General features: G+C 37.4%; 1 protein-coding gene across 6 annotated transcripts in view; it reads left to right on the forward strand.

The window, feature by feature from the left end:
• The first annotated feature begins 289 nt into the window (after positions 1-289).
• gus (splA/ryanodine receptor domain and SOCS box containing gustavus) overlaps positions 290-27,181 on the forward strand; it is a 59,170-nt gene continuing 32,278 nt past the window's right edge. The window contains exons 1-2 of one of the 6 annotated variants that reach the window (XM_074105920.1): positions 10,354-10,510; positions 10,887-11,168. In XM_074105920.1, coding sequence (XP_073962021.1) covers positions 11,101-11,168 — 68 coding nt within the window. In that variant the 5' untranslated portion in view covers positions 10,354-10,510; positions 10,887-11,100. Of the gene's footprint in view, positions 572-10,353; positions 11,169-26,235; positions 26,426-27,181 lie in introns of those variants that run through there. The other 5 variants (XM_074105921.1, XM_074105922.1, XM_074105924.1 and 2 more) reach the window with 5 other exon arrangements.

Below are 27,181 nucleotides of genomic sequence, written 5' to 3' on the forward strand. Positions count from 1 at the left end.
AGCAAAATGTGAAACTGTTTTACCATCTAGTGATTGCATCTATGTGGTGGACATTCATTTAAAAAAAAAAACTTAAGATGTTCAGAAACGGATATAAAGTAACTTTAATTGTGCACTAGTTGGGTTTAAGCAATGATTGTCGTTTAATAACGTTTGGAAGTATAATTTAAGTTATTCTTATTAATTCTTCATTTGTTAAGTTGAATTTTATTAATTGTACGGCAACAAAAGTCAGCATTGCACATCCCTAACCGACTGGAAAACTGAGTTTAACTCACCCTGTTTTACCTACCGAAGACTTTTTGGAAATCGTGGTTGGTTGAACGCGTGCGCGTCGCGTTTTTATTCCTTCTCTTTTTCTATTATTGGATTGGTTTGTTTTGTGTCATGTCTGAACCCTTGCTTGCAATAACCTGCTTGTGTATTTTTTGTTGTTAAAATTAAAGTTACTTTAATTTAAATGGTACACGTAGTTATTATATAAAATATAGTATTGTGATGATAAGTGCGGTGAATAATTGTACTCTAGGCTGGGAATCTAAAGCGGCACCGTGGAGTCACGAAAACGAAGGTAAAAAAGTTTTCATTGTTCATACTGTACTGACGCTTCGGTTTGTGAGAAAAAATGGAAATCGATCCGTCTGCAAGCGTGTATTTCCTTTTGGCAAAAAGAGTAAAATATCTCTGTTTGCGTTTACCACTGAAATTTCGATTAAAACGGGTTTAGTGGCGCATGTGAAGTAAACATTCGATTTTGGTGTTTAGCCACATGGGTCGATAATCGGGAGCAAGTGACTGGATTTGCTTAATTTAATTCTTTATAGGAATGTTTTTCTTTATAGGATGTGCTTTAGTAAATGTAGGTACTTACATAGGACTTGATTTTTCATTCCTTTAGTCATTAGTCTGATGATTAACCTTAAAATTGAGGTTAGAAGTCTTTATTGGCTTTGTTGTGAGTCAATACTCAGCTGTATTGATAACTACATTTAACTTAGTTACTTATATGTTTGCAATGTTTTCCTTGTGAATAATGTTGCGCTTGTTGAAATATTCTCAAATCTGCAGATGGTATTAAATGACACCTCATAATAGGCGAATAATCCTAAATAGTATCATTTTATACTTCAAAACTAAAATGCAAATTGAAATTTAATGTACCCTCAACACTGGCACTGGCTTGTATTGTAACACTACAATATAACTGTCTGTTTCAAACTTGTAGGCTATTTTTATTGTTAGGAGTAGGTAGTTACTTAATTTTTTTAACCTTTGTCTATAGGCCAATCAAATTTTACGCTAGAAATCGCAAAAATATTAAACTAACAACTGGTTCTGATTTTTTAGTATGATATTGACCACTACCAGTAGCATAATTAAATTTTGCAACTTAAGTTGTACTAACCTTGCAGCACTAAAATGAATAGAAAAACTGCATATTTTTCAATTTTTTTTCCGTTTTTGACTATCAATATCACTAAACTATGATTTATAAATCATATTGCTAACCGATTTGCTACAATAAGAGACCAAGAGTAGCTTGTTATTTGCAAAATTTACCAAAATACTTCCTTCCACAAATTTAATATTTTCCAAAAATGTGAAATAAAAACATTTGTTTAAAAATTGATCCTAAAATTATCAAAAATAATTAAATAATCATTTTAATTATATGACTATGGATGAATATGCTTTGATATTCATCATCATCATCAGCCTACGGCAGTCCACTGGTGGACATAGGCCTCTTCCATGGCGCGCTACAACACTGTCTTCAGTCTTTCGCATCCATCCGCCGCCAACGTAAGTCACCGACCTTGCTCAGAGAGTTAGTTCGCTGAAGTTGTGTTGGGCTGGCCACATCTGTCGCAGGACCATTGAACAGTGAAGCAGACGAGTCTTCAAATGGAGACCACGGACGGGAAAACATAGTGAAGGGCGTCCTGACCTGAGGCACTTTGGACTGACAACCTTAAGAGGGTTAGACAAAACTCCTCTTAGAAGTCTTTAATGAATGAAAAATGTAATTAATTTGTACTGCTAACCCAAAATTACCATTTTTATTAAAAAATGCAGTACAGTGTTGTTTTACAACAGCTTGACCAGGTGACATTCAGCTGAACTTCATTTGTTAAGTTTACGTTTTTACATTACTAGCTTTTGCTCCCTTAACAAAATACAATATTGGTAGAATTACAAAATGGTAGATGTCATTTTTGTTCTTTGTTATTATTTTTTATATTTAATTTTTTTACAGATTTGGAAATTTGTATGATATGTAGTATAATTTATTAACTAGGCATGAGGTATTTAAGGGCATTTCTCCACTAATTGGAAAATCGTTGTACTTGACTTTTTTTGGAAAAACGTATTGAGATAAATGGCAAAGAATAATGTTTCTGTGTTTAATAAGTTTTTGGTAAAAAAATTATCTTTAATACAAACTTTTTTGCTGACTACTTTTGCTCAACAACAAGTATGCTAAATTTCAAGTCAATCTGACTACTGGAAGTTGATTGAATTTAACTTACAAGATTTGACTACAGACAGACAGACAGACAATGGGACAGGTAAAACTAAATAAAAGCTTGTACAAAACAACCATATTTTTAAACTTGTCTATATCAAAAATAAAACTACCTATTTAATTAAAATTTTTCAAACACCCCAAGAAACAGTCCCCTGACATGTCCCCAACCCAGGATTTGATACTGTTGCCTAATTATGATTAGTATAAAAATAAATGAAATAATAATAATTGAATTAATGGCGGTGGATGCGGAAAGCACAAGACGGGTCTGAGTGGAGAGCCTTGGGGGAGGCCTATGTCCAGCAGTGGACGTCTTTCGGCTGACATGATGATGATGATGAATTGATAAGAATGACATTTGTAGACACATTTCTAAAGGTATAAACAACACTGTAGTTTGGTGCAATTTATACTGTTCAATTCATCATAATTTGTAGATAAAGTTGGCAGGGGACTGTTCAAATTTAAAAAATAAGTGGAGAAATACTTAAATATCAATATTTCAGTCCACATCATCCCAGTCCTGCACAATACAATACTTCATTTTATTAAAATCCATCAACCACTGAGGTTTCAGTGTGCCATGGAAATAATAAATAATACTTAATAATAAAATTTATATATTCATAAAATGCATATATCTTCTTCTTCTTTATATGTTCATAGATGCATATATCTTCAGGTAGGTACATCTAATAATATTATTTTATGACTATCCACTTTTCCATAATGATTGTTAGGTAGATGTGTTTAATGACATAAGACATAATTTGTTTCAGGTAAATGGAGGAATGACTGTCAGTAGATCTCATGATTATCTCAAGGTATTGTATCTTGATTGATAATTAAACATAATTTATGTGATACTGATTGTTTAGTTATACTTATATCTCTTATTCTAGATCACTGTTGATTACCATAGAATCGAAGCGTCTTCACAGGGACTTTTGCATTCATGTAGATTTTTCGTAATTAAGAATAAGCTATATAGAGAAAAAAATCTACATCACTTAAATAACTATTTACTAAAATATAACTATATTTTATTATTTTTGTTTAGTATTAGGCAGTAGACAGGTGATTCTAAATAATAATTTAGTAATAATTCTCAGCTTACATAGTTTTTAGGGTTCCGTACCTCGAAAGGAAAAAACCGAACCCTTATAGGATCTCTTTGTTGTCCGTCCGCCCGTCTGTCAAGGTCAAGACCCTTTTTCTCAGGAACGCGTGGACGTATCAAGCTGAAATTGATATGGAATATCTGCAGTCCCGTGAAGCCCTGAAAAAATCAAACTTCTAAGTCAGCGCAATCAAAAGTAACAGTCATTAAACAACGTGTTTCCATACAAATAGCAGTGCACTGAAAACCTATAGGGCACTTGCAGTTGTCCTAGAAACTTGAAACTTTGGTATGAAGGTAGCTATTATAACACAACCAACTAGAAAATTCTGAAAAATCTTGATTTTTTTATGTCTGTGTAAATATTAATGACCACTTTAATCTGACCCCACACTGCGTACATTTTGCTTAAGAGTAGGGCTCTGCATACACTGGATGTATTAAATCTCTGGGGAAATTGAGAAATATCTTCAAGACACGATTTCCGTTTACATACCTTTAAATGTGCACGGAACCCTCGGTGCGCGAGTCCAACTCGCACTTGCCCGGTTTTTTTTTTCATGAATCGCGACCCTAGACAGTCCTCACCCAAAAACTCTGCTATGTAGTAGGTGTAGGTGCCTTACTTTGTTGAAGACACACTCGTTCTTATTATTATATCGAGCAGTCTACCTGAACCGGCGCGGACCGCTCCGCTCCGTGAGCGACTCGGCAAAAAGTAAAAAGATAATTTTTCGTCGAGTCGGGCCTCGGACGAGAAAGAACAAAGGTTTACTCTTACCTAGTTATAGCTAGTTATTCCGGCTCCCCGCAGGTGTAACTTGTTATCTTTTACCGAGAATATCTTTATTTTCTTTTTCTCCGAGATAACTCGAATAATTCTATGGTGTGAAAGTACTTATAGTAGGCTCGTAAAGCACTTTGTATTTTCAAAGGGACCAGCGGAGAACTTTTACAGTCCGTTGGGTATTATATCTTTTTATTTGAATAGCAGTTATTATTTTGGTATTGTATGTCGCGTTGTTTAAAGCCGCTGATTGGAACGGCTCGATTTATTGATTATTATATTATTGAGCCTCGTCCATCCGGCTTCGATAACACATCATCGCGCTAGTGAACGTCGATGGCAAAAAACTCGTGGCCAGTGGCATTCACCCCGGCGCCCTTCAACCGCTCGCCAGTTCACCACCTCAGCTGGTCCCGCGTTCTAGGCCTTGAAGCTGTCTATATGGACATTCAACCTACAACTAAAATAGCACTGGGCACTTCGCTGAAAAAAACAAAAATATCCAATTGAGAAATTCTTGAGTCGTATTTATATGCCACATTGTACGGAAATGACTGTGCTGGTAACTATCCTGTCTTAAGTGACGGTCATTAATCTTTATACATCCACTCTCGCGCTGGCTTGGCACTCGTCACGGGTTTTATGGCGAAAGCCGTAACTTTAGTGTCATGGGAAAATCGTTGAGCTTTAATAATGTTCTAATCTAATAAACACGTTTCTCTAAAAAAAAATTATAACTTCTAGTAGTGAAGCTTAAGTCGATCAACCCTTGACACGTCAATCTATTGGATTGTTCAAATAAGGTTTGTTAGGGTACCGTGTCCGAAGAGAGACCAACGGAACCCTATTACTGTCGCTACGATGTCCGTCTGTCTGTCACAGTATCTCTAAAACTGCAATAGATAGACGGCTGAAATGTATACTATACTTAATTTATGCTATAAGAAAGAATAAAAATAAAATTAAATATTAAGAGGGGTCCTCATAAAAAAGTATTACTTGGTTATTGGTTTTCATTGTATATTTGTTGTAGCGTTTAAACATACAAAAGTCAAACTCTGAATCATAATAATAATAATAATAAAAATACTTACTGTGTTACTTTAAAACAAATAATAATAACCCGTCAAGCGTGAGTAGATCTTAAATTAAAATATTAATAATGTCCACCAGCGGTTGTACTTAATGAACTTAATTAAACATTTTTTTCTTGTTTTAAGATTATTTTTTATATTTTGTGATTTTCACGGATCCCTTCAGCTAAGTTATTTTACTGTCCTAACTATACCAAAAGCTAGGTCTTTACAAAAATTATTATGTTTCCGGTTATCACTGATCGTACTTCGCATTTGTTATTGTCTGCTAATTTAACCGTTTATTTTGTAAATGCAAAATTGTCTGTTTAATAGGTACTGTTTCACACCTTCGCGCCACTGTTCGTTTTCCTGAAAAAATTCGGACGTTGTTGATAGAATAAGAAAAAAATCACGCGGTTGAAGTATCTAAGCAATTTTAGTACATCATTTCATTACAAATTACAATTACCGGTAGGATAGATAATGAACATAGCGCTTTGGCATTGAATAGCTTGTTAGAAACGTAAATCGAGGTACAATGCCACGAGGCGGAAGGCTAGTGTTCGGCAAGATTCCGCAACACGATGCCTACAGACATCGGGCTCTATCAAGCGCTGTTCTGACGAAGATTAATTGAGTTATTCATAATGGCCCGACCTAAGCTTGATACTTGTTAAACAGTAAGGACTTGTTTTGTCTTGGGCTTTGTTCATAACAATAGAACTTCATGCGAGACTGCGAGACAGACGTTTCAAGGAACACTTTCTATTACGAATTCTGGAGTGTCGAATTCGTTAGCCGTGTTTAACATATTACACAATCTTACATTTGTTTAGAGGACAATCTGTAAGTAAAGTATCTTTTGCAGTCAAGTGCGTTACGACACCTACCACAACCTTGCGGTCGTCGCGCCCGTTTGTTAGTCGTGTATGGACATAATTCGCCATTTGTGTAGGTCCTCAAGTGGGTCGTAATATCTCATTGTTACTTCTGAACGCATTAACTAATGCCAGATCCTAAATGACGCTCTGTAATTATCGGCACACGATTGTTTCAAGTAATGCAATGATGTCATCAACGCGAGTTAACTATTAGGTACTAGGTAGGTACTTCCAATTACTTACGGTCCCTACGCTACGCAGCGCCCACTATTAGACACATGCCCGTTCATTTTAATAGGAATCTACGAAGACCTTAAACCGAGGCGTTAACTTTCAAAATCAACTCGGAAATCACTAAAATGACCTTCCTAATTCACAGAATCGTCTAGGCCTTCACATCCTTCGCAGTATTTCCATTTGTGTCATACATAAACTGTGAATTAGGACCCAAAAGAGCTTTTATCACACATAATATATCACATAATAACTGTAATTGCCATTCTCGGCGTAAATACTTGAACTCCCCACTGAGCCGTTTAGCGTACAAGCAATTCAAATAAGAAAGGAAACTGAAATGCAAAGCGCCGCAAGACAACAAGAATGGGATTCCTCTGAAATCTACTCACGTGCGCTGTTGTCAACTTTCGCAATGTTACCTCGCGACACTCAAATCGTAAGTAAACTCGAAGGCTAAAATGGCAGTTGAGGTTATGATGCTGTTTACATGAAGTTTTAAACTGTGGCCCGCCGTGTCAAATGACAACTTAACACAAACCTTTACCTTTATTTTATTCAAAAACGGTTATAACTTTGTAACGAATTGTTTCCCAGAAGATTAAACCCTTTAGAACGGACGAAAGCAGTACCTACTTCTGAAACTTGCCCGATCAACGCATCAAAGTGGAAAGCTGAGTTTCTTTGAACGTACCTATAACTTAGTTAGTTTATAAACCAACACAATTCGCGGTTTCCATGATATACATGTACCTAGTCAAATATGTATGAGAGCGAAGGTGACATCAAGGTCTCCCGGCCAGGTCAGAAAGAGGTGTCCCTCCTGTACTCTACAGGCATTCGCAATTACGACTAAGCCATTCACTCGTGAATTTTACCTTGCGTTTACTTTATGGTGCTGCGAGTTTCAAGTAGGGTAATATAATCATTTAAACTAACTTCAAAGTGCATTTGAGTCGGAGAACAGTAGCGACTGTTGTTACAATCGCTAGACTACTAAGTATATCAATTTAATTCATGATAACCTTAATAAGACTTGAGTCTTGTAATAATATCGTGACGGGAAATTATTAGCTCCTCAGGGTCATGATTGATAGCGAAATTTTCTTTTCCACAGTTAGCGATTATTTCAACGGTTTACCGTGAAACATGATCAGTTTAGCATCTCAGCCTTGGCTTACTCTAGCTAGGCGTTCCCGCGATAGCAGTCAAAGACAGTTATTTACAATTAGCATAATTATAATTTTAAATTTATGAAACAAAACTAGGATTAGAAATATCATATTCTTGACGTACTTATTACGACAGTTTTAACGCCTGATGACAACGCTCAACTCCCAGCTCAAACCCTTGAACTAGGATCTTGACATTCTGCAAAGAGGCTCCCTTTATGATGTGGAAGAGAAATAAGGGTGAATTTAGCACAATTCTCTCGGGATAGGGCGTTCTAATAGGGAGACTTATCTGCGGGCGCCAGTTAGTATCCCACTAATATTTAATTGCGAAAGTTTGTGATTGTGTTTGATACTTTTTCAAGCGAAAACGGCTCGATTGATTTGGATGAAATTTGGTACGTAGAATGTCTGAAATAACACAATACACATTTTCAAAATCTTAACCGCTAATTCTAGAGACATGAAATTTGGCACGGGTATTTGTCATACAACGTACCTAAATGAAGACCACAATATAACCTTTGGAAATTTTCAATCGATTTTAGTTAAATCCTGTATTTCAATCCAACTGCTGGATCTAATTGAAATACCTGGTACTCTAAGACGTGGAAGCTGTAGGAAATCCACGGATTATTGAGAAATCGTTGATATAGGTAGTAATAGTCACCATGAAAGATTCGTTGGAGCCAAGATCCTCAGATTTATTGCCACGTGGTGCATATTAAAAAAAAAACACATTATCAGTACCAAATGTAGAAATAATTTATTTGCAGGAATACGGTTAGTTCAGGTCTTAAATTTTGTTAGGGCATGCTTACTCAACCTGGAAGCAAGTGTGCAAATAATAGCAGAAATTCATCTGTAAACTATACACAATTGTTGTATACGCTATACATACATATACTTAATTATTTTACGCTACATCCAAGTTTTAAATAGTATCTGAAGTATACAGAAGTTGGACGTGACCCCTTGGAATTGAAGAGGTTTGATCTCATGCACGATTTCTCAAGCACACTTTTTGTGCCCAGTAAAATGGTTCGGTTCCGTCCGTGACATCGGATATCGGAATGGTTTATGGGCAGTGCCCTGCGTACGTGTCATGGTGGGCTTAAATTAACTTTAAACTGATTGAAGTCAACCCTTAACTATATAATTTACTAGTTTTGTTATGACTATTCATACTAATAGCAATTCAATATTTCTAGGCACACTATCATTAGATGTACTGTGACATAATGTTCTTTACAGGATCCCTTCACACGAAAGCGAATGATTTAAAAAAAAAACAGTGCTCATGAATGTAATGGTTTCTATGCCCGCAGAAGGGTGTTCTGCCTTTTCGCAGAATTTTCTTTGGCCAACGTTTCACCGATGATTCACTTTGACAACTAACTATTACCAAAGTTTTGTATGACAACGTGTCATTTGGTCGAATTATTATAAAGCAGTATATCATAATGACTCAAAAAGTTTGGAAAACTTATCACTTGTCAAATCTTTCACTAGGCCAAACAACTATTAAACGAATAACGTGTCATCAGTGCATAAGCCAGAACTTGCCTGAGCTGAGACAAGTAAGAGTTTTGTTACAAGTAAGTATGGCAACAGAAATTTAATGCGTGACAAGGTCCAGTTACGTGCGACGACGAGCGAAGCGAGGAGGAGCGTGTTAACTTAACCGTGAGCAAACAGCGCACGAAGCCGAGCGAGCGAAGCGAGTGTGCCGCGGTAGCGGCCGGTGAGTGCAGAGTCGTCTTTTTTAATATTTCGTTTAAAATATCCCTAACATGAGAATAATGAAAAAAAACCTTTCGTAACTGTAAGGTTGGGAAATAAAACAATCTTTGTTTTGATAAGTTAGCAAGTCATCATTTGGCGACAAGAAATTATGCGAAAAGTTGGTTGGGAACTAATAATCAGCGAAACAATGTTTGGCGAAAAATTATAGAACTCCGCAGATGATAGGTAACTATTTATTCTTCATCTGTCTAAAATGTTAATGCCATGTTAATGCGTCAAGTTTCCTAGATCTAACGTCGCCTTGAGACTCGAACCTGACTACATCAAGATGTTAGATAATGAAGCACTGTTTTTAATAATCTCGCACGTTTTTAAGTGCAACTCACTCACATAATACTTCTCAAATTATAAAAAAAACACCTGTGTATTACTAAATTCGCAACACTATAAAAAGTAATTCGTTTCGTTGTACGATTTTACCTTTAAGTAGATATTATGTATTTGTATTAGCCATTCATTATATCTCGAGAATTGAACAATATTTTCGCGAACATCTTATTTATTAACATGAATCCTGTGTTGTAGTCGTTTCGCATCTGTCGGATGCTGTTATTTCTAAGAGAAAAGTATTATATCAGTGTTGTCACGGAAGCCTTTATGTCATGATGAATTTTGTCAGATTATGTCGTCTCGGCAGCAGTTCGGTGAAGCCGAGTGGCGGCCGCGGGCGCGGATGGCGGCGGTAGGGCGCGTTATCGTAGGGCGGCACATGGCGCGCCGGGCGCCAGGCGCGGGGCGCGCGGCCGCTCCGCTGTCAGTCCGACACGGAGCGACGCACCGGCCGATCGCCTCGCGCGCCTCAGGCTTACCGAACTCGCGATTCTAGCCTCACCGTATTCCAACCGATACACACCGTAAGCTTACCTACTCACAACCGCGTGTCACGTCAACAAACACTCTATTGGTAAAACTTGCTAATTATGTTCTCTTATAACTTTATCTGAAAGTTTATCGACCCCAACTTTGCTGCCATAACAACCCTTATTCACTTCTCTCGGTTAGTAGCTCCCTCTAATTATTGACTCCCCTAAAGTTTTGAAAAATCCAGTCTCTCGATTCGGCCCTTTTACTGCTTTATATTTTTTTATTACTACGCTCAGAGCTCATTTGTTCGCCTTTCATCGTGATGCTATTCGTCAATAGATATTTCGATGCAATTACGATCACGTTTCCTTATTTATCTACTTCCGCGAACATTTAATTACACTAGTTGGGGACAATTAATTTTTTCTCGATTTCGCGAGCCGGAAATTTGCGTTTTATCGTCGAGGCTGTTGCAGGAGTGAGTCTTAAGTTTCCACACGATTTGCGTCACGGTTATCTGTATCCAGGTCAATTAAGACGCGCTGAACCATGACACTGCGTTAACATTGTCGTCATAGGTTTTCATAGTGTGAGTGGTGAATGTGGGATTGGTGCGGGATACTGTGGGGGTGCTGAGGACTGGCGGAGTGGTCGCGGTGCATGCTCACGTGAGGGCCGCCGCCGCAGCGGATGTGCACGCCGCTGCCGCCGTGGTGGTTCCTGCAGGCTGGAATGCCAGCTGCTCTTGACCTAACTAGGTAGCTACCGATTAATTTAATGCCCTAACTGTACCGTTGATAATTAATATTCGTCACCGTCGCTATTGTGTATATTATTTTTGCACGCATTTGTTATCGATGTTGTAATAATTACTCACTGTTGTTATTATGCAACTAATGCATGAATATCTAACACGACGGACTTTACTTATGTTTTCTTGTAAAACAGTGTAAAGCGGCAATTACTCAGCGTCGTTCACCTAATGCGGTCGCCGAATTTGTTTCAAACTACTTCGGCGAACGACCGTCGCCTTTACTAGTCTGTCCGTCTGTCTACTGCGGCGGCCATATTAAGGCGGTGGTAGCTGTCGCTCACCGAATGCAGCCGACTACCGTGTTCTTTACACTTTTGCGGCGAACGACTCAGTGTAATTGCCGCTTTAGGATTTGTTTGACACTTGAATAGTTGATATGATTTTTTTTAGCTTTTTAACTATTTTCATGAATATTTATCGTCTCTACAGCTATAATATTGTCTTGCTAGATAAAATCTAAAACTGCCTTATAAATTAGGTTTATCTCTTCAGACTGGAATCTTTTGTACATTTTGTTTTTCGATATAATCATGCACGATTCTTCGGTTTTTTTTTAAGGAAAAGGCAAATAGGACCTACTTCCTGTGATGTTTCTTAATATTTTAATAACAAATTTTAATGTTCAAAATTTTAATAACGGTCGGACACCTTCAATACTACATACTGTATTTTTGAAACAAACCTTCAAACATTTAGAGCATTCCTGACAATCTACGATTTTCATTAACCTTATGTTTATGACACTGTTGAATCATTTAGCATAAATATTCTACTATTGTTTTTAAACAAAGGGAAAATAAAATAAATGTTAAATCATGTCTTTAATAATGTATGTTTTTGGAGCATTTCGTTTGCAAGAAAGTCTGAAACCTTCAAATTAGCGTTTGCCTACACTAGCTATTTTTTATTGTCACTGTTTACTAAGGTGATTCTAAATGCGCTAGATAACCAATTCCTAAGTATTACAGTAGTTGTAGTGTGTAAGCAATTAAATAATAACCGATCGTGACGCTTAGAAATGGTTTGTTATTGCTAAATTGGTCACAATTGCTATGATAATAACGACGCAATTTCTTATCACCCGTATCAGTACCGCGAGAGGTCAAATTGTCATAAAACTGGTTTTATTACAAAACAATACTGTACCATAGTCATATTCCGATGCAAGTATTTAGTTTTCGGAGTAGACGAATATGGCTCTTGACTCCAATGTTTCTTGCTCATAGTTAAGAGTAGAAAGAACGTCCAATCTTAAATGAATGTTTGCATAATCTGACAAGTAAACTAGTGAAATTATTGTTTTTAACCTCAACCTTTACCTTGCTACTCCACTAACCGACCACTAGCATGGAACTCTGACAAAGTAATGCTTCAATCAATCAAGTGTACTTATCTTTTTAATTAAACTATAATAGATTGATGGATTTTATAGTCAACCCGGTGTGTTCAGGGCATCCTAAAGGCTGGTCCAGATATAGAGGCCGATTTTTGAAGCCGTTTCTATGACTACGAAAATTAACAATTAGACTAAATGTTAAATGAATTATAAATGTTCATTTATTCTAATTTCTATTTTTGTGTATTATATCTCGCAAAAAAAATATAATGAAACGTACCGAGCACGAATACTGAGCAGAATTCTACAAACGCTATTCTGAAAATTTTCTACTGACTTTGCATCACTTTCGCAAGCAAAATGTACCTGACCGGACCATCCTAAATGTTATCAAACGGTACGTAGACAAACATCAAGTGGGATTCAGGCCGCTTCCTGGCCAGAAACCGACTATTAATACGCCCAGATTGCAAAAGAAAGTGTTAAAGAAGGCTAGACAAAATCGCAGCATATCTGACCGCGTCGCATCACGAGAACTTGGCTTGACCCTGTCTACGTACCGGCGAGTAAAGAAAGCTGCTGGGATTCGGAGCAGAAAGAAAAGACGCAGCCCTAAATATAACCAAAGTCAGATCGATCGATCGGTGTATTAAGGGTGCAGCTAAGTTGTACAAGAATATACCCAGCGGACGAAATTTTTTTTTTTCGTTTTGGATGATGAAACTTACGTGCCGCTGGATCTGACGCAAGTACCAGGAGACAAATACTACATGTCAGACGATGAACTAGAGACACCAATCGAAGACACTCTACTCCCGACTGGGAAATTAGAAAGCCGTTACATGATCTGGCAGGCCATCTCTGAAGAGGGGCACATTTCCGAGCCCTTCGTGACTAACCGTACAGTAAACGGGGAAATATACCTAAAAGAGTGTATTAAGAAACGCTTATTGCCATTTATTCGAAAGCTAAATACACAAAGGCCTAATTTGTTCTGGCCAGATCTCGCAACGTCACATTATGTTAGACCTGTGCTTGATGAACTCAAAAAGGCTGGAATCGCCATTGTGTCATAACGGGACAACCTACCAAATGTACCACAGCTTCGGCCGATTGAAAAGTTTTGGGCTCTTTGTAAGCAGCGATATTGCGAGTTAAATAAGCCAGCTAACAGCATCCCAGCCATGAAGCGAATCTGGAAGCGGATTTCTAAGGAAATCGCTGTCAGATCCGGAAAACCACTGTTTGCTCGGTTTCGCTCCAAGTTACTGAAATGTACTAAACAAGGTCCTGTTAGATTGTAATTTTTTTTGTGTATTTATTGTAAAGTAAAACTGAATACGTAATTCAATTTTTGTGTAATTATTTTCGTTATGTAGCAATTTACATATTTACAAAAGGTCTCTATGTCTGAACCACTCTTTATATTATCGATCTGCAAAAATATCGTAAAAGGAATCTATTCACGGATTATGCGACACACGATATTTGTTCTTCATCTTATTATGCATTATGAATCTCGATTCCGTCTCAAAACTTAACGTAAGATACAATTCCACTGACACAATGTTATGATGCGTTTGTTAAAACAATAATATATTTGCTGGTTGGCATTTAATATTCATAAACAAGAATCCAACAATAAGCATACAACAATTAAAATTATTTGTCACCTGATAAAGAAATGCCTTTACCCGCACCGCTATGTTTTCTTCATTCCACAATGAATCTCATTTTGGCGCTTTATTGTACGCGTACGTAACATTAATTTTAAACTTAACTTTATATGATTTTTTGATATAAATATTCAATTGCGGGCAATAATATATTTTATTCGAACATTCAAAAAGCTGATGTAGTCATAGTGTTCGAATTGAAGTAGTCTTCCAACATTTACGAGACGTTTATATTCCGAAGGGCGTACCACCCGCGTCGCTGACGCTCGCAGCTCACGGCGAAATCGGAGATACCATGTTGGTGGCAATCCATACTGGAATTACGATAACGTGACTTAAATCAAAATTTCAGCCGTCTTATTCAGATACAATTTGTTACGTTTGAAGTAGTCTTATCTACTGAGTATATCTATAGCTCTTGATATAAATAGTCAACTATGTATAGTCAAATCCAATTTCTAAAATGAGGCTAAATCAATTCCGCAATAACTGTCACGAGTACGAGGGTGAGCTATTAATCTGAAATCACTTAATTTAGAGTATTTATTACTTCGAGTTGAATACAAAGAAATAAACTTGTGTCTATTTGATAGGAACTCGCTCATAAATATCAAGGGACCTTAATTATTCCACGTAGTCATTTAAAAGCGATGTTCCTTCAAGGTCACGTAGAATTTGAATGTTGACAGTGTTTTACTCTAAGTGGAAATAAGGTTTACTTTTTTTTTCATATTTGTCTTGGAATACAAACAAGAATAATTCAGATAGAAAGAAGCTTCAAACTGTTCCGGCAGAAGGTAAGCGGTTCTAATAAAGTTAGGTAAAAATACCCTAAACTTTAAAGTAACGTATTGCTCTGACAAATAATATGAGCTGTAAGTTTGTGTGCTTCAAAGTGTGGTGTACAATGGCAATCTATCTCCTCTCCCCAAGGAGTTGCCCGGACTCTACAACATCTCCCCGTATAACTAACTATCTATAGGGAATGTGGCATTTTTGTACGTGCAAAACTAGATGTAGCCACTGCTGCACAGACTTTATTGCTGTTCATCACACTTTAGCCGATAGATTGCTCGAGTTTATTTTATCTGGCTGCTTTTGTTGCAAAATTGCTGCTGCATCTGCAGTACTTTATTAATTCACTTATCATCGCTAACGATGGCATTGTTAGTGAAACGTGTTTATTCTAAAAACAGTTGTTTAAGTAAACCTCTACGGTAACATGTTGCTGTTAGGTGGCTACGTGACTTATAAACCATACCATTTCGGTTTTTGTAAACACATCTTATAAAAAACCTGATATAAGTGATATTCAAGGGTCGCTAAGAAATTTAGATTGGCATTAAAATAGCTGTAAAAAATTGGGTAGATAATTCTTAAACCTTCATTGAGCTTGGCAGCCGTTGTAGCGAGAATAATCTTTCAAGTTCGGAACGGGTAATCGCTTGGAAAATTTAATATTTCGTAATTCTGATGCCTTTATTTCGCCCTTGTTGCGAGTTATCAAATCAGAGCGCTTAAAGTGGAAGATCCTTGCTTATTAATTTTCCAGACCATCCTGTTTACTGTCGAGATTAAATGAGAAAAAATATTTCAGTGCCTTCATCCCTCGGCGTTTCGCAGCGTTTTAGTCAATGAACTGGTTTTAAATATACTCGCGCGGCTTCACGGTTCCATTAGCGCGCACCTAAAGGAACCCGGCGTCGGCTCTTGTCCCGTTTCCTCGAACCGGCAACATTTTATCTGGCCGAGTTCAGTGTACCGGTGCCGGAGTAGCATGTTAACATATGTGGCGACCAAGTGGCGTTCGCCGGCCGGGAGAACGTCCACGCGCGTCACTGAATTGTGCTGTGCGATGCCCAAGCCCATGTCTCGTCAAACATAATATCGATGATACGTAGGTTAAGTAAGCTATTGGCCGCATCATCGTCTGCTTCTGCGCTGCATCCCATGGGAACTTGCACTTTCTCTGTATAAAAAAAGTAAGGGTGCGCATTTTTTCACATAACTTTTATTAACAAAATTCACAAAGATAAAAAAGAAAATCCTGTGTAATTTTTGAGTGCAAACCTTGCTTATCTCCAATTTAATAAAATCAATTTTTTTAATACGAAACTTTTGGTTCAACTCGAAGGTCTCTAAGTAACTACATGCTTGGCAACAAAAATAATCTAATCCAAGTATCATCGTGGAGCTAGTAGTTAGCTAGTGGTTAATTCGTGAAGCTCGTAGGCGGCAGTCGTTCGGCATTTCCGCGTTCGTCAGCCTGTCAGCATGGCACACGCCAGCAAGGCCGTGCGAACCTCTTTGTCTTTATGCCGAGCCGACGTGGGCACGCCTAAAAAATCCCAACTCGCGGTTATTCACATGCTACATCTTGTGAGCAACCGCATAAATTACCTATCTTAATCCTTGCCATTAAATATGCGAACGTAGAAGTATTCGAAACTCGCTCTTTATTATTAAATATTCTTTGGGCAATTTCTCGGCCCCTTTTTATTACAATTTTATTATAGCCTATATTTTGAGCAGACTGTTACTGGCAATAACAACGACGGCTCACGAACGTTTCTTAATTAATTAACAAAATTGATTCCTACAAAACCGCCAAAGTAAATTGAACCCACTCGGAACAAAGTATTGGTGTACAGAACTTAAAATAAAAAGAGAAGCAACTCTAACTCAATTTACAGTGATTGCCTTTATCAGCCGCTTTGCTAGTTGCTCACTCTTCCGTAAATTGGGTAACTATTTTGTTGCAGCATCTTGACTGCAAGCGGTTGCGAAGAAATGCTCTGTGGAATAGCAACCGGACGTTAAACAACATTTTGCAATAGCGACTGTCGTGACAATATTGTCGGTTATATTGAATTTTCTTGTCCCTTCGTATTATACCTAATTAAGATAAACAATACTAGTTACTGTTAAAAATGTATGCTTTACGAGTATTTACACTTCAACACCGGCTTTATCAATATCTGGTCTATTGATAATTCCTCAAAACTGAAGCATCCTACTTACAATAGACTAGTTTCACACAGAAAGGTAACTACGCATGTAGGTAGCCACGTTCAAACATTATGTAACAGTAACAAGATCATTGTTTCATTCTTACCTTGCCTACGGGCATGCGATAACAACATCACCCACCTTTGTTCTCCAGTGGAATACTGCGTGTAACATGGATCATGGGCATGTCGTAAAATTAACACGTCTGCCAGGAGTGTCAAGTTGGAGCAACAATCCACTTTATATCTAAAACTAGCTTTTGGCCGCGGCTTCGCCCACGTGCGTGGAATTCTGTTATGGCGCGCTGTTCCCTCGGGAACTGTGCATTTTTTCGGAATAAAAAGTAGCCTATGTCACTCTCGGCCCCATAAACTATCTGTATGCCAAAAATCACTTCGATCCGTAGCTCCGTTCGACGTGAAAGACGGACAAACATAAAGACACACACTTTCGCATTTATAATATTAGTAAGGATTGTTGTTAGTCTTCCATATGATAAATATGATCTAGCCGAGACTTGGTGTGTTGTTTATGATTGATTCCTCTGGCGCGTTATATGACGGAAGCGACCAGATACTCGTATCATCATCGTATTCACCGCAATTATATGACAGCGGTTTCCCGATTGCCTTCTAGGCTTCAACACTACATTCCAAAATAGACTTCGTCTGTGGTTGACTTTATATTTTCCAGACAATTGCGTTGCGTGATAGTGACATTAAAAACGTTCACGTTTTAGTGAGTAGGATGATGTGAATACGAAGTGTCGATCGACATTAAGTAAGAAAAAAGAAGCTTACTCATGTTTGGGGCTTCGCTCAGCCTAAAACTCGTAAACACACGTTTTTCTAGAGACAAGTCTAGATTGATGTTTCGTCCCGGAATAACCCTCGAAATTTATCGAAATCGTTGAGCGATTTCCGCGATTCCCAAAATAAATAAATAAATGAATACTTACACGAGAATTGTTCGTTTGAAGGTATTAGAATTTAGTATCTCGTTGTAGGTTAGCCGGACGCGGCACGCCCCCCGTGGTGCGTTGAACCGCCGGTTATATTTAACTACGACAACACGTGTGCCCTGACAGTGGCTGTAGTGCAACACACCAAGCTCTCCAGCTTAGAGACCATTTTAAATCACAAAATACAACTTTTTAGAAACAGGAACAAGCTCAAGAAAGACATCTACCATAGAGTAAATTCACCTATCTTTTATAATTAGTCTTTTTAGTACAGATAAGCTTCCCTCCTCGCCTGACGCGTTAAACTAATGAGGCCTTAGATAAAAGCAAACACATTTTTCCGTCATTATCATTAACAAACCTAAATCGTTCAAAGAATTGATAGAAATATCCTTTCCGTGTTCAAATCATTTCTGCTTCAGGGTCCCCTTTGCAAATAGTTTAGGTTCCATTGAGTGAACAGTGATATTCTGCAGTTGTATAAGGTAACAAGACGCAGACATTCGATTCAGTACCTGAAGATTTACAATGGCGTTCAGTGAACTCTGCACATCGCCCACCCACTCCGTCATTGTGTCGCTGGGGGAGCAGTCCTCTATTGTCGCTTCCTGAGGCCTATTTTGCGATGCCAATGTCTACAGTCTACACTACACCATTAAATTATAGACGCCGTCCATCGCTCTTGTTCCGTTTCGTTTGCTAACTAAACCTATTTTGGCTTACCTTTAAACGATATTGGATACTATCATGACATAATAATTGTGCACGAAGAGGAAACATTATACAGTCTGGCCGGACACACACCTAATAGGATTTTCGTTTACGAGCGAGCTCAGGTAAGCGCTTCACAAACACGCAGCGGTGGTCAGGGTCTGCGGTAACCTGATATAACTTATAACAACTTTGTATTTGATACTCAGTTACCACACCATTAAATTTTAGTGTTTCCATAATTTGCCTACAAATTTTAACTGCTGCTCAAACCTTAAACGATGGCATTGCAGGATAGGTGACGCAAACAGTCCCAACTTTGTTTCTCCTTTGAAATTCTTAAACCCAGTATCAAATATGATGCTTTCACATAAAGCTTTATTGTGTTTAACTTAATACTAACTCTGCTAACTAACTTAACTACCTACTAACTTACTGCTGGGTAACTTTATACTGGGACCACGCAAAAACTACTAACTTGGCTGATTACATTTCCGCACTTTTAAGAGAAATTAATACGAGGTGAATGTTATCTACGACAGTATCAGTCTGTAAACTGTACGCGTACATAATCCATTTGTGCTATTTATTTTTATCTGTAGGTAGTGTTCCATATTCTGTCTTTTTCAGTATACCCATTAGAAATTTTTCTTTCAATACGTATAACATTAACTCGATCAGAATGAAGAGCCACATTATTTTTCCAACAAAAGAACCTTACAATGGACATTTTCATTGCTTTCCTGAAAATAAACAGCTCTATTTACCGATGAATCGACGAGTTCATTTAATTGGACTGAAAAGAAAAGTTTATCGCCTGTTCCTAATATCAACTAGACTTTTCTTCCATTCATGTTAAGACTAATAATGATGTTTAAAGCTCGAAATTAAGTACTTAATTTGTCATTTTTAAAGAAATGACGGTATGGTAGTCATCAATCAGTAATCAATACTAACTAAGCTTTCATGTTTAGTTTTTTTTCTTTTGTAGGTATGTTTTTAATATGAATAAAATGTATTTTTCTGTCTCAAGATTGTCGTCTCGTTTTAACGTTCAATAATTGGTCGAATGAAAGGTATTCCAAGGTACATATAATACGGACCAGGTGCTATTGGAATTCACAACAAGTGAGTGGGACTGGTTTTTGTCGAGATTTTTTTCTTGATAGCCACCGACCGAAGCTTGGAGACAAAACTGCTTCCTGGCATCGGTAAAAACGCTATGAAACTGGCCGGATCTGGGTACTTAGCGATTTAAATTAGTGGGACGTAGCGTAAGAAATATAATACAGTAATCCTGTACAAGTTTAGGATGCGATTCAGATCCAAAGCTTGGAGCGAGAAAAATGTAGGTACTACTAAAACGCCTAGCGCGAGACGAACACGTACAGTCACCAGCACCAATATCTGACACAACAAGCGTGCATAAATATCTGATACGACTCTATTTCTAGGGCCGGAAGGACGTGTCAGATATTTTTGCACGCTCCGCTGTGGCAGATATTAATAAATTAATTAATGCGAAAAACTTTCTGTTCTTATTCGTCGTGTTCTTCTTGATTTTCATTAACTTTGACAAATGGCTGAGTTCATTCAAAATCTACCTGATAATTACTTTTTTTTGACCAAGAAAAAAAAAATTTTTGGAAAAAAAGGACAGATTTGAACATTATTGACTAATGTTAGAAAATTAAAGCCTGCAACTTTAAATGGATGTAAATTTTGCCCATTTTACTTTTAATTTAACACACATGAAAACAAATCTCTTTAACAATTATTCGATAGGTGGCGTGAACCATAAACGAGAATCGATTCAATTAAACGGCTCCAATGTCAGTTTACCAGTTATGAGTAAGTTACCTATTATACTTCGCATGAGCGCTATGGTTAGCCCAAAAATAAACTGACACTTGCAATGAAATGTCAATTACTAAAGATTATGAACTTTTTGATAAAATAATCACAACATAAATTAAACTTAAAGCTCGCAGTATCACAAAATACGTCAAAAACATATGAAACATGTGTTTTACTTTGCTCAATACAGTGTAGATACATTATGTGTACCTACATATGTACATGTTAGGGCGATATTGTAAAACTTTCCGAGTAGTCGTAAATGAAGTTGCCCTTGATAATAATTTTTATGATTGTCTCTACTTTCGCGCTTCAAAGGCAACTGCCATTTTTAAAATAAGTGGTTATATACTGATAAATGATGAGTGTTGAAAAAATTATACCTTTAAAAACAAGTTAGTTAAAGGTTGCATCGCGAAAAGAGTAGGACCACGAATTTTGAGAGCGCGTGGTGCGAACTCGGCGCAGCGGCGGTCGGTCGCAGATATTGATCGCAATGCGCGCGCATCGTCTGACCAAGTGTACACAGAAGGTCGGCGGAGCGTTTCGGCTTGCAACAAGAACCAGGGGAACACTTGTCCTGGCCAGAGAGCCATTGACTGTTAAGATCCTTAACAAGTTTCTGTAATGTCTTAGAGGTTGAACATTATCTTATGCGTACCTAATACTCAAGCCGAATGTTCATTAACGATCTTAATGGACAAATACATATATATAATTTATTTATTTATTCCAACAAAAAAATAAAGCATTACAGTTAGACACCAATGCGCTGTAAAATTCAAATTATACAAAACAAATTAAATATATTTAAAAAAACTATGAGTATTAGTTAGGGATATAAGTATTAGAAATTAGCTTATATTCTGAGTATAGTCACACGGCGGCCACGCCGTACTAAATACGCGTTTTTGAATCTACATAGGCACGACGATGTCTGTACACGCGTCAATGTGTGCGTAAGATACACAGGGCTGACTATGACTATCGCAAAACCCTAATAAGTGCTACCAATGACATTTAAAGGTACAAAGATACTTGCAAATAAATGTAATCGTTAATCTTACCTATTTATAAATGTGTGTGTCTGTGTATTTAGGCATTATTATTTTCAATTACAATAGATATACGACTACAAACTTAAACGTATTATTCGGTAGGTAGTTATTTTATGTATTAATCGCGATAATTTCATAAATCATTATTTATTTAGAAACAGAAAGTAGGTAGGGTACCGTTACCATTACGCAAAATTATTGCTCCCGAACTTAGTGCCGTGCGGCCGACATACATCGCGTTGCGCACCCGACTGCTTTCCTGCGGTTTTCCTGCAATCTGCGCTTGAGGGGTGGGGTAACCTCGAACCGGTGCGGGGTGGAGCGTGGCCATTCTGTACGTTAGTACTATTATTATATATTCTGTGGTATAGTAGTCCCTTAATCCAGCAGTTAACCATTGGGCCTTAATGGTATCTTTACTGATGTTCACTTAGCAAGCAGCAATAGATCAACGTAACTATGAATTGTAAGTGGTAATTTCGTTTTCGTTTGCTCCAGTAAAATTCCATTGTATCCTAGCGAGAGCGTTAATCATAGGTCGCAAGCGAGCGATCAGCTGTGGCTGCGGTTGCGTCCCTCCCGGTCCCTCGCCCGGCGCTTATCTGGCGTCCTCCCATGTGATTAATCGCCCCCTGAATCTTAGATCCTCGCCGCCGACTGATGGAGAAAACCTCTCCGTAATTCATCTTGCTATTCGGGATGCTTGCAAACGCTTCACCGGATGCATCCAACAAGTTCCATGGGAATGTTTTTTCAACGATTGCAAATGTCAGTAAAAACTGACCGAAATCAATCAGTAATCTCTGATCTCCTCGACAAAATAGGCAATCTATTTTCACAAAATTGTAATGAACGTTGGGAATTTAATGTAAAGTTTGATTTAAAAGCCAGTGTTATGGGCGTTCCCGATGCCGATGTGCCGAGTACTCCACTCCCGGATAGGCCATTAATTTTCACGCGTTTTATTTTGCAGTGAAAAATATCGCTTCGGAAGAGAATTCATGGCATTTAATTGATGTCACGACAATGACCGCGTTATGATCCTATCAATGGTAATAAATTAGATTGCGGTTGCCGCCGAATCAACTGCATTTTTAATTCAACTACGTGTTTGTAGTATAATTCTACGTTATAGCAAGAATTACGTATATGGTAGGTAATGATGTCCAATTTTTTTTTTTTTAACAGAGACATACGATCCCAGTAAAAAGTGCCGATCCTAGCTAAACCAGCAGTTAATAAAGTAGTTTAAAAGCTAGTTCCGCAGAAAAGAACATGCGAGTGTCAAAATATTTTTTTTAATAATTGTCCAAGAGGCCGTCAAGTGTCAGCGTAGCTAACCTTGCCGTCCCTCGCTGCACTATTCACAATTCACGACTCGTCTCGCGCCTTGTGGACATTTCGCAACTTGACCCTGGTCGCCCCAACCAGACGCGTGGAATCAGATATCCTTCCTTCTTAAACATGTTAATTCTCAAAGTAACCATTACGTAATCAAGATGCAATTAAAGACCCCGCATAGAACCATTTGTACGATAAAATTGTATTTGCAAGGCCTGTAAGTTCTGCAACTAAGTTTTACTGAGAGTGTTTTATTGTTTTAAAATTATGTAAATGACTCAGGTAACAATATTACAGAGGGACATTATTTAAATGCGGTTCTGGCTCTTTGAAAATGTAGGACTTTCAAACTTGCATAGAAAATTTTATTAGGTGTACCCGGCCTAACTGCTGTCTTCGTGATACGTAGTGCAATGTCGATGATATTGCCGTGTCGCTCGCAGAATATTACTCTTGTTATATTTCCAGCATAAAACTTGTTCACCGTAAGGTGACACTCAGCCAAAAAATATTCTATTCTAGCTGCTTTCATTTAAGTCATATATATAAAAACTCATCATGTGTTCTGATAAGCTTTTTTTTTTAAACTCGTCAAGTGTGAGTTAAACATTTTGAAAGGATTCCGTACTTTTCTAGATTTTACGGAAAATTCCTATGCTAATTTAAAATAAGTACCTATAGAACTTTTTTTTTTTTTTTTTTTCAATGTTAGAACCAATCCTTTTGGAGATAAGTAAGGAAGAAATGTTAAGTTTTCGCCTGTTTTCGAGAATGCCAGATCTAATGTTTAACGCGAGCGAAGCCGCGGCTAAAGACCAGTAACGTGTATAAAGCGACTCACGGATAGGACGCAGGTGGTTGTAATGCTTCGCATAACCGCCTACCTGTACTATTTAATTACTCAAGAATGGCATGACTTACGTTTATTATGATATATGTAGAAGGTTTTTTAATATTTTTGCTTCCGTAAATGACGTGGTGTTTAAAGTAAATATATATGAATGGCATAATCATTTAGCTTTTTCTGTATGATACAGTCATTTGGTAGTTTTACCTGGAAAGTTTTCAGCTAGTTTTGAGTGTATGTGTGTTTAGTGAAAATTAGTAATTTTATAGATTTTGATGTGCTCTTTTCGAATTTGAACTTTGCCATCTCGTTTGGCATGTTATAGTAGTTTGTTTTACGATATTTCCTTTCTGACTAAGATCATCATCATCATACTAAGGTACACAAAATAAAATTAGAGAAAATTTCCTACAGTTTATGTTCTTGCAACTTTTTCGTAAAATCAATAGTTTAGGCGTACGAGCGCCGCAAAGTGTAGGTCTCCCTGTGTTCAAACGTAACGATCAAGACGTAAACCCCTTCGAGACAACGGTAAAATGGGAAAGTAGCACTTGAAATGTCGGAGATTGGAACGTTATGTTAGAGAGAACGTGACGATAACTGCGACACCTGTCTTAATGCCGGTGAATAACGGCCTTGAACACACGAATGCATTGAAATGCGCATTATCGCTGTTTCTCTATATCTGCTTCGGCCTTCATCTGCAGCACGCATTAGGAACGCAAACAGGGAGAAATTTGTTTTACGTTATGTATTGTTGTAAATGCGTGTGCTCCTTCCCATTATCCCTTCGCATGGAATAAGCAAAGAAATGTAAACATGTCATTTAGTCCCCAACGATCGTAGGAAAGGGCGCTACTTATATTTAAATGCAAATTCGGACATTGTTATCAGAATCCACGACCCTTTGACTACTAAAAGGGATGTTGGACAAGACAAGTTGAAGTCACCTATTGTAAATTTTGATTAATTATACAAACAATAACGGGTTCTAAATAAGTTAACCAATTAAAACAAGTTACCTATTTTTCTAGCTAGGTATGTAGAGATACTGTAGGTGTTAATTAAATAACTGAAAACCAGAAAGTAGTTAGTTTGCTCAGAATCGAGAGTAGAATCGATTACACTATGTCTTGAATTAGGTTTGGTTTGTGTTTTTAAATCCTTTTTTATTGTGCCCAGTCTAAAAGTAACGACTCCAACAAGCGCCAATTAAATATTATAGCGAGGTTGCATACTATTTCGATAATTTAATTCTGGCCGGTTTGCTGTCACTGTGATTTTCTTCTAAAAACGTCAAAGCGCAATTGACAAATACAAATTTTGAATTTAGAGTATAGATAAAGTCATTGACGATGACGCGTGCCGTGGTTTTTATTACAATGCCATTAATGCCTAATTTTGAAAAAATGCCAAAAAAAATTACACTAGGTATAAGAATTGAAGTACAATTACTGACATAGCAAAACACATGAATATAACGGATTTACTGCCACCGACGCACATATGCGTTTTCGAAACTTCGCCTAGTGCCGCTGTTATAATTATCCATAAGTAATTTTGAACGCACACGTGCGTCGGTGGCACCAGTGGAAGTCAGGTGGCAGTGAATGCGTTAAAATAATGAAGGTATTCAAAAATAAATTCAACCAACTAACTTAAAATGAAAAAATATGTTTGGGGTGTCTGAGGTTTTCAGTTATTTAATTAACACCTTGTATATGTATATACTTAAAACAGATAGGTACATGTAACACGTCTGTGATACCTTTTTTCATGAACGAAATTTTTGCTGTTCATCATTTCAATGTAATCTATTTTTAAAAAGTCCACTTTTGATCCAATTCGAGTTTCGTCAAAGTTCACGAAACCTCCTTCTTATCTTGCCTATGTATTTACTGGTCACTTAATGTTCCCCGTAGCTTCCATCCGAATTCTTTAACTCCAGTAGATGTATCATAACGTGTACCCACCTATTTACACGCACGGAAATAAGTGCTATCCTATCTATAGTCATTGTTGACACTAGTAGATTTATAAATCGATGCGTAATAGACGAGTAAATAAAATTGACTACATACTTGAACGTGTCTTTTATAGGTACTTAGCAAACCGTGTGTAGGTCTCATATGTAGAAAACGCTATCGATGATACAAAAATCTAACGGAGCAAGGCGCGTGGGGGAAATGGACCGAGAGCTTGCGCACGCGCACCGATATCGTCGTCCGTCCCAGTTGGTTTCGGCGCGCTGCTCTGTGCACGTGGCTTGATTACATTTGCTTCGTGCAACGAACGAGTTAGTAATTATGTGCATTGTGTGGAACTTGAATATATGTCTGCTACAGTGACTCCAGTGTCGTACATGGAATCTTTGCATTGCAGAGTATTTTATCTCTCCATTTAAGGTACAAGTTTTATTTATTGTAGTAATTATGACATGTTGTGATTTATTTGTATTGTTTGTGCGTCTAATCCGAAATAATATCTGTACCTAATGTCCTCTAATATTGTATGGGGTCCGTCGACGACTAATTAGTCTGGTCTTCCTGACTGTGACTATAATAGCCAATCCAATAATGTTGGTTCTGGTGTCTTTCCGTGCGACAAGTATGTTATGATAAGTTTAAATACACCTCTACTACGTATGCGTATTTCTCCATAATATTTTCCTGTATACCCAATTTACACGTAAGTTCCTTGGTTTCATTCTTTAGAAGAGTATGAGCGCAAGTTTTGTCATAAGTATTCTAGATTAATACGTTTTCTCAATAAGTTGTCATTTAGTATTCGACTCATAAGGAAACATTTTCCGGTCGCGGTTGAACGGTAATTCAGAAGTGATCTAACAGCAGCCTTGTGTTGTTTTACCTTGGATTTTGTCATGTATACATCGTTCATAAAGACGCAATTTTAAATATTTCCTATTTGTTAACTCCCCTACAGGTTTCCTTGAATCTTAATCTTAACTCAGAAGATATATTACGAAATTGTAGCACGCCGGATGCAGCACAAATTTCTAATAACATCAAACAGAATCAATGTTTTATTGACTGTCTGAAGCAAAATATATAATTTTGTTGATAAATAATAAGTTATCAGAAGCAGACAACTTCAGTAAATAGATCGCTAATGACAGCGATAACGTGTGTGACCCGTAGCCA

Source organism: Choristoneura fumiferana, chromosome 23, assembly GCF_025370935.1.
Source record: "Choristoneura fumiferana chromosome 23, NRCan_CFum_1, whole genome shotgun sequence".
Classification (NCBI taxonomy): Eukaryota; Metazoa; Arthropoda; class Insecta; order Lepidoptera; family Tortricidae; genus Choristoneura; species Choristoneura fumiferana.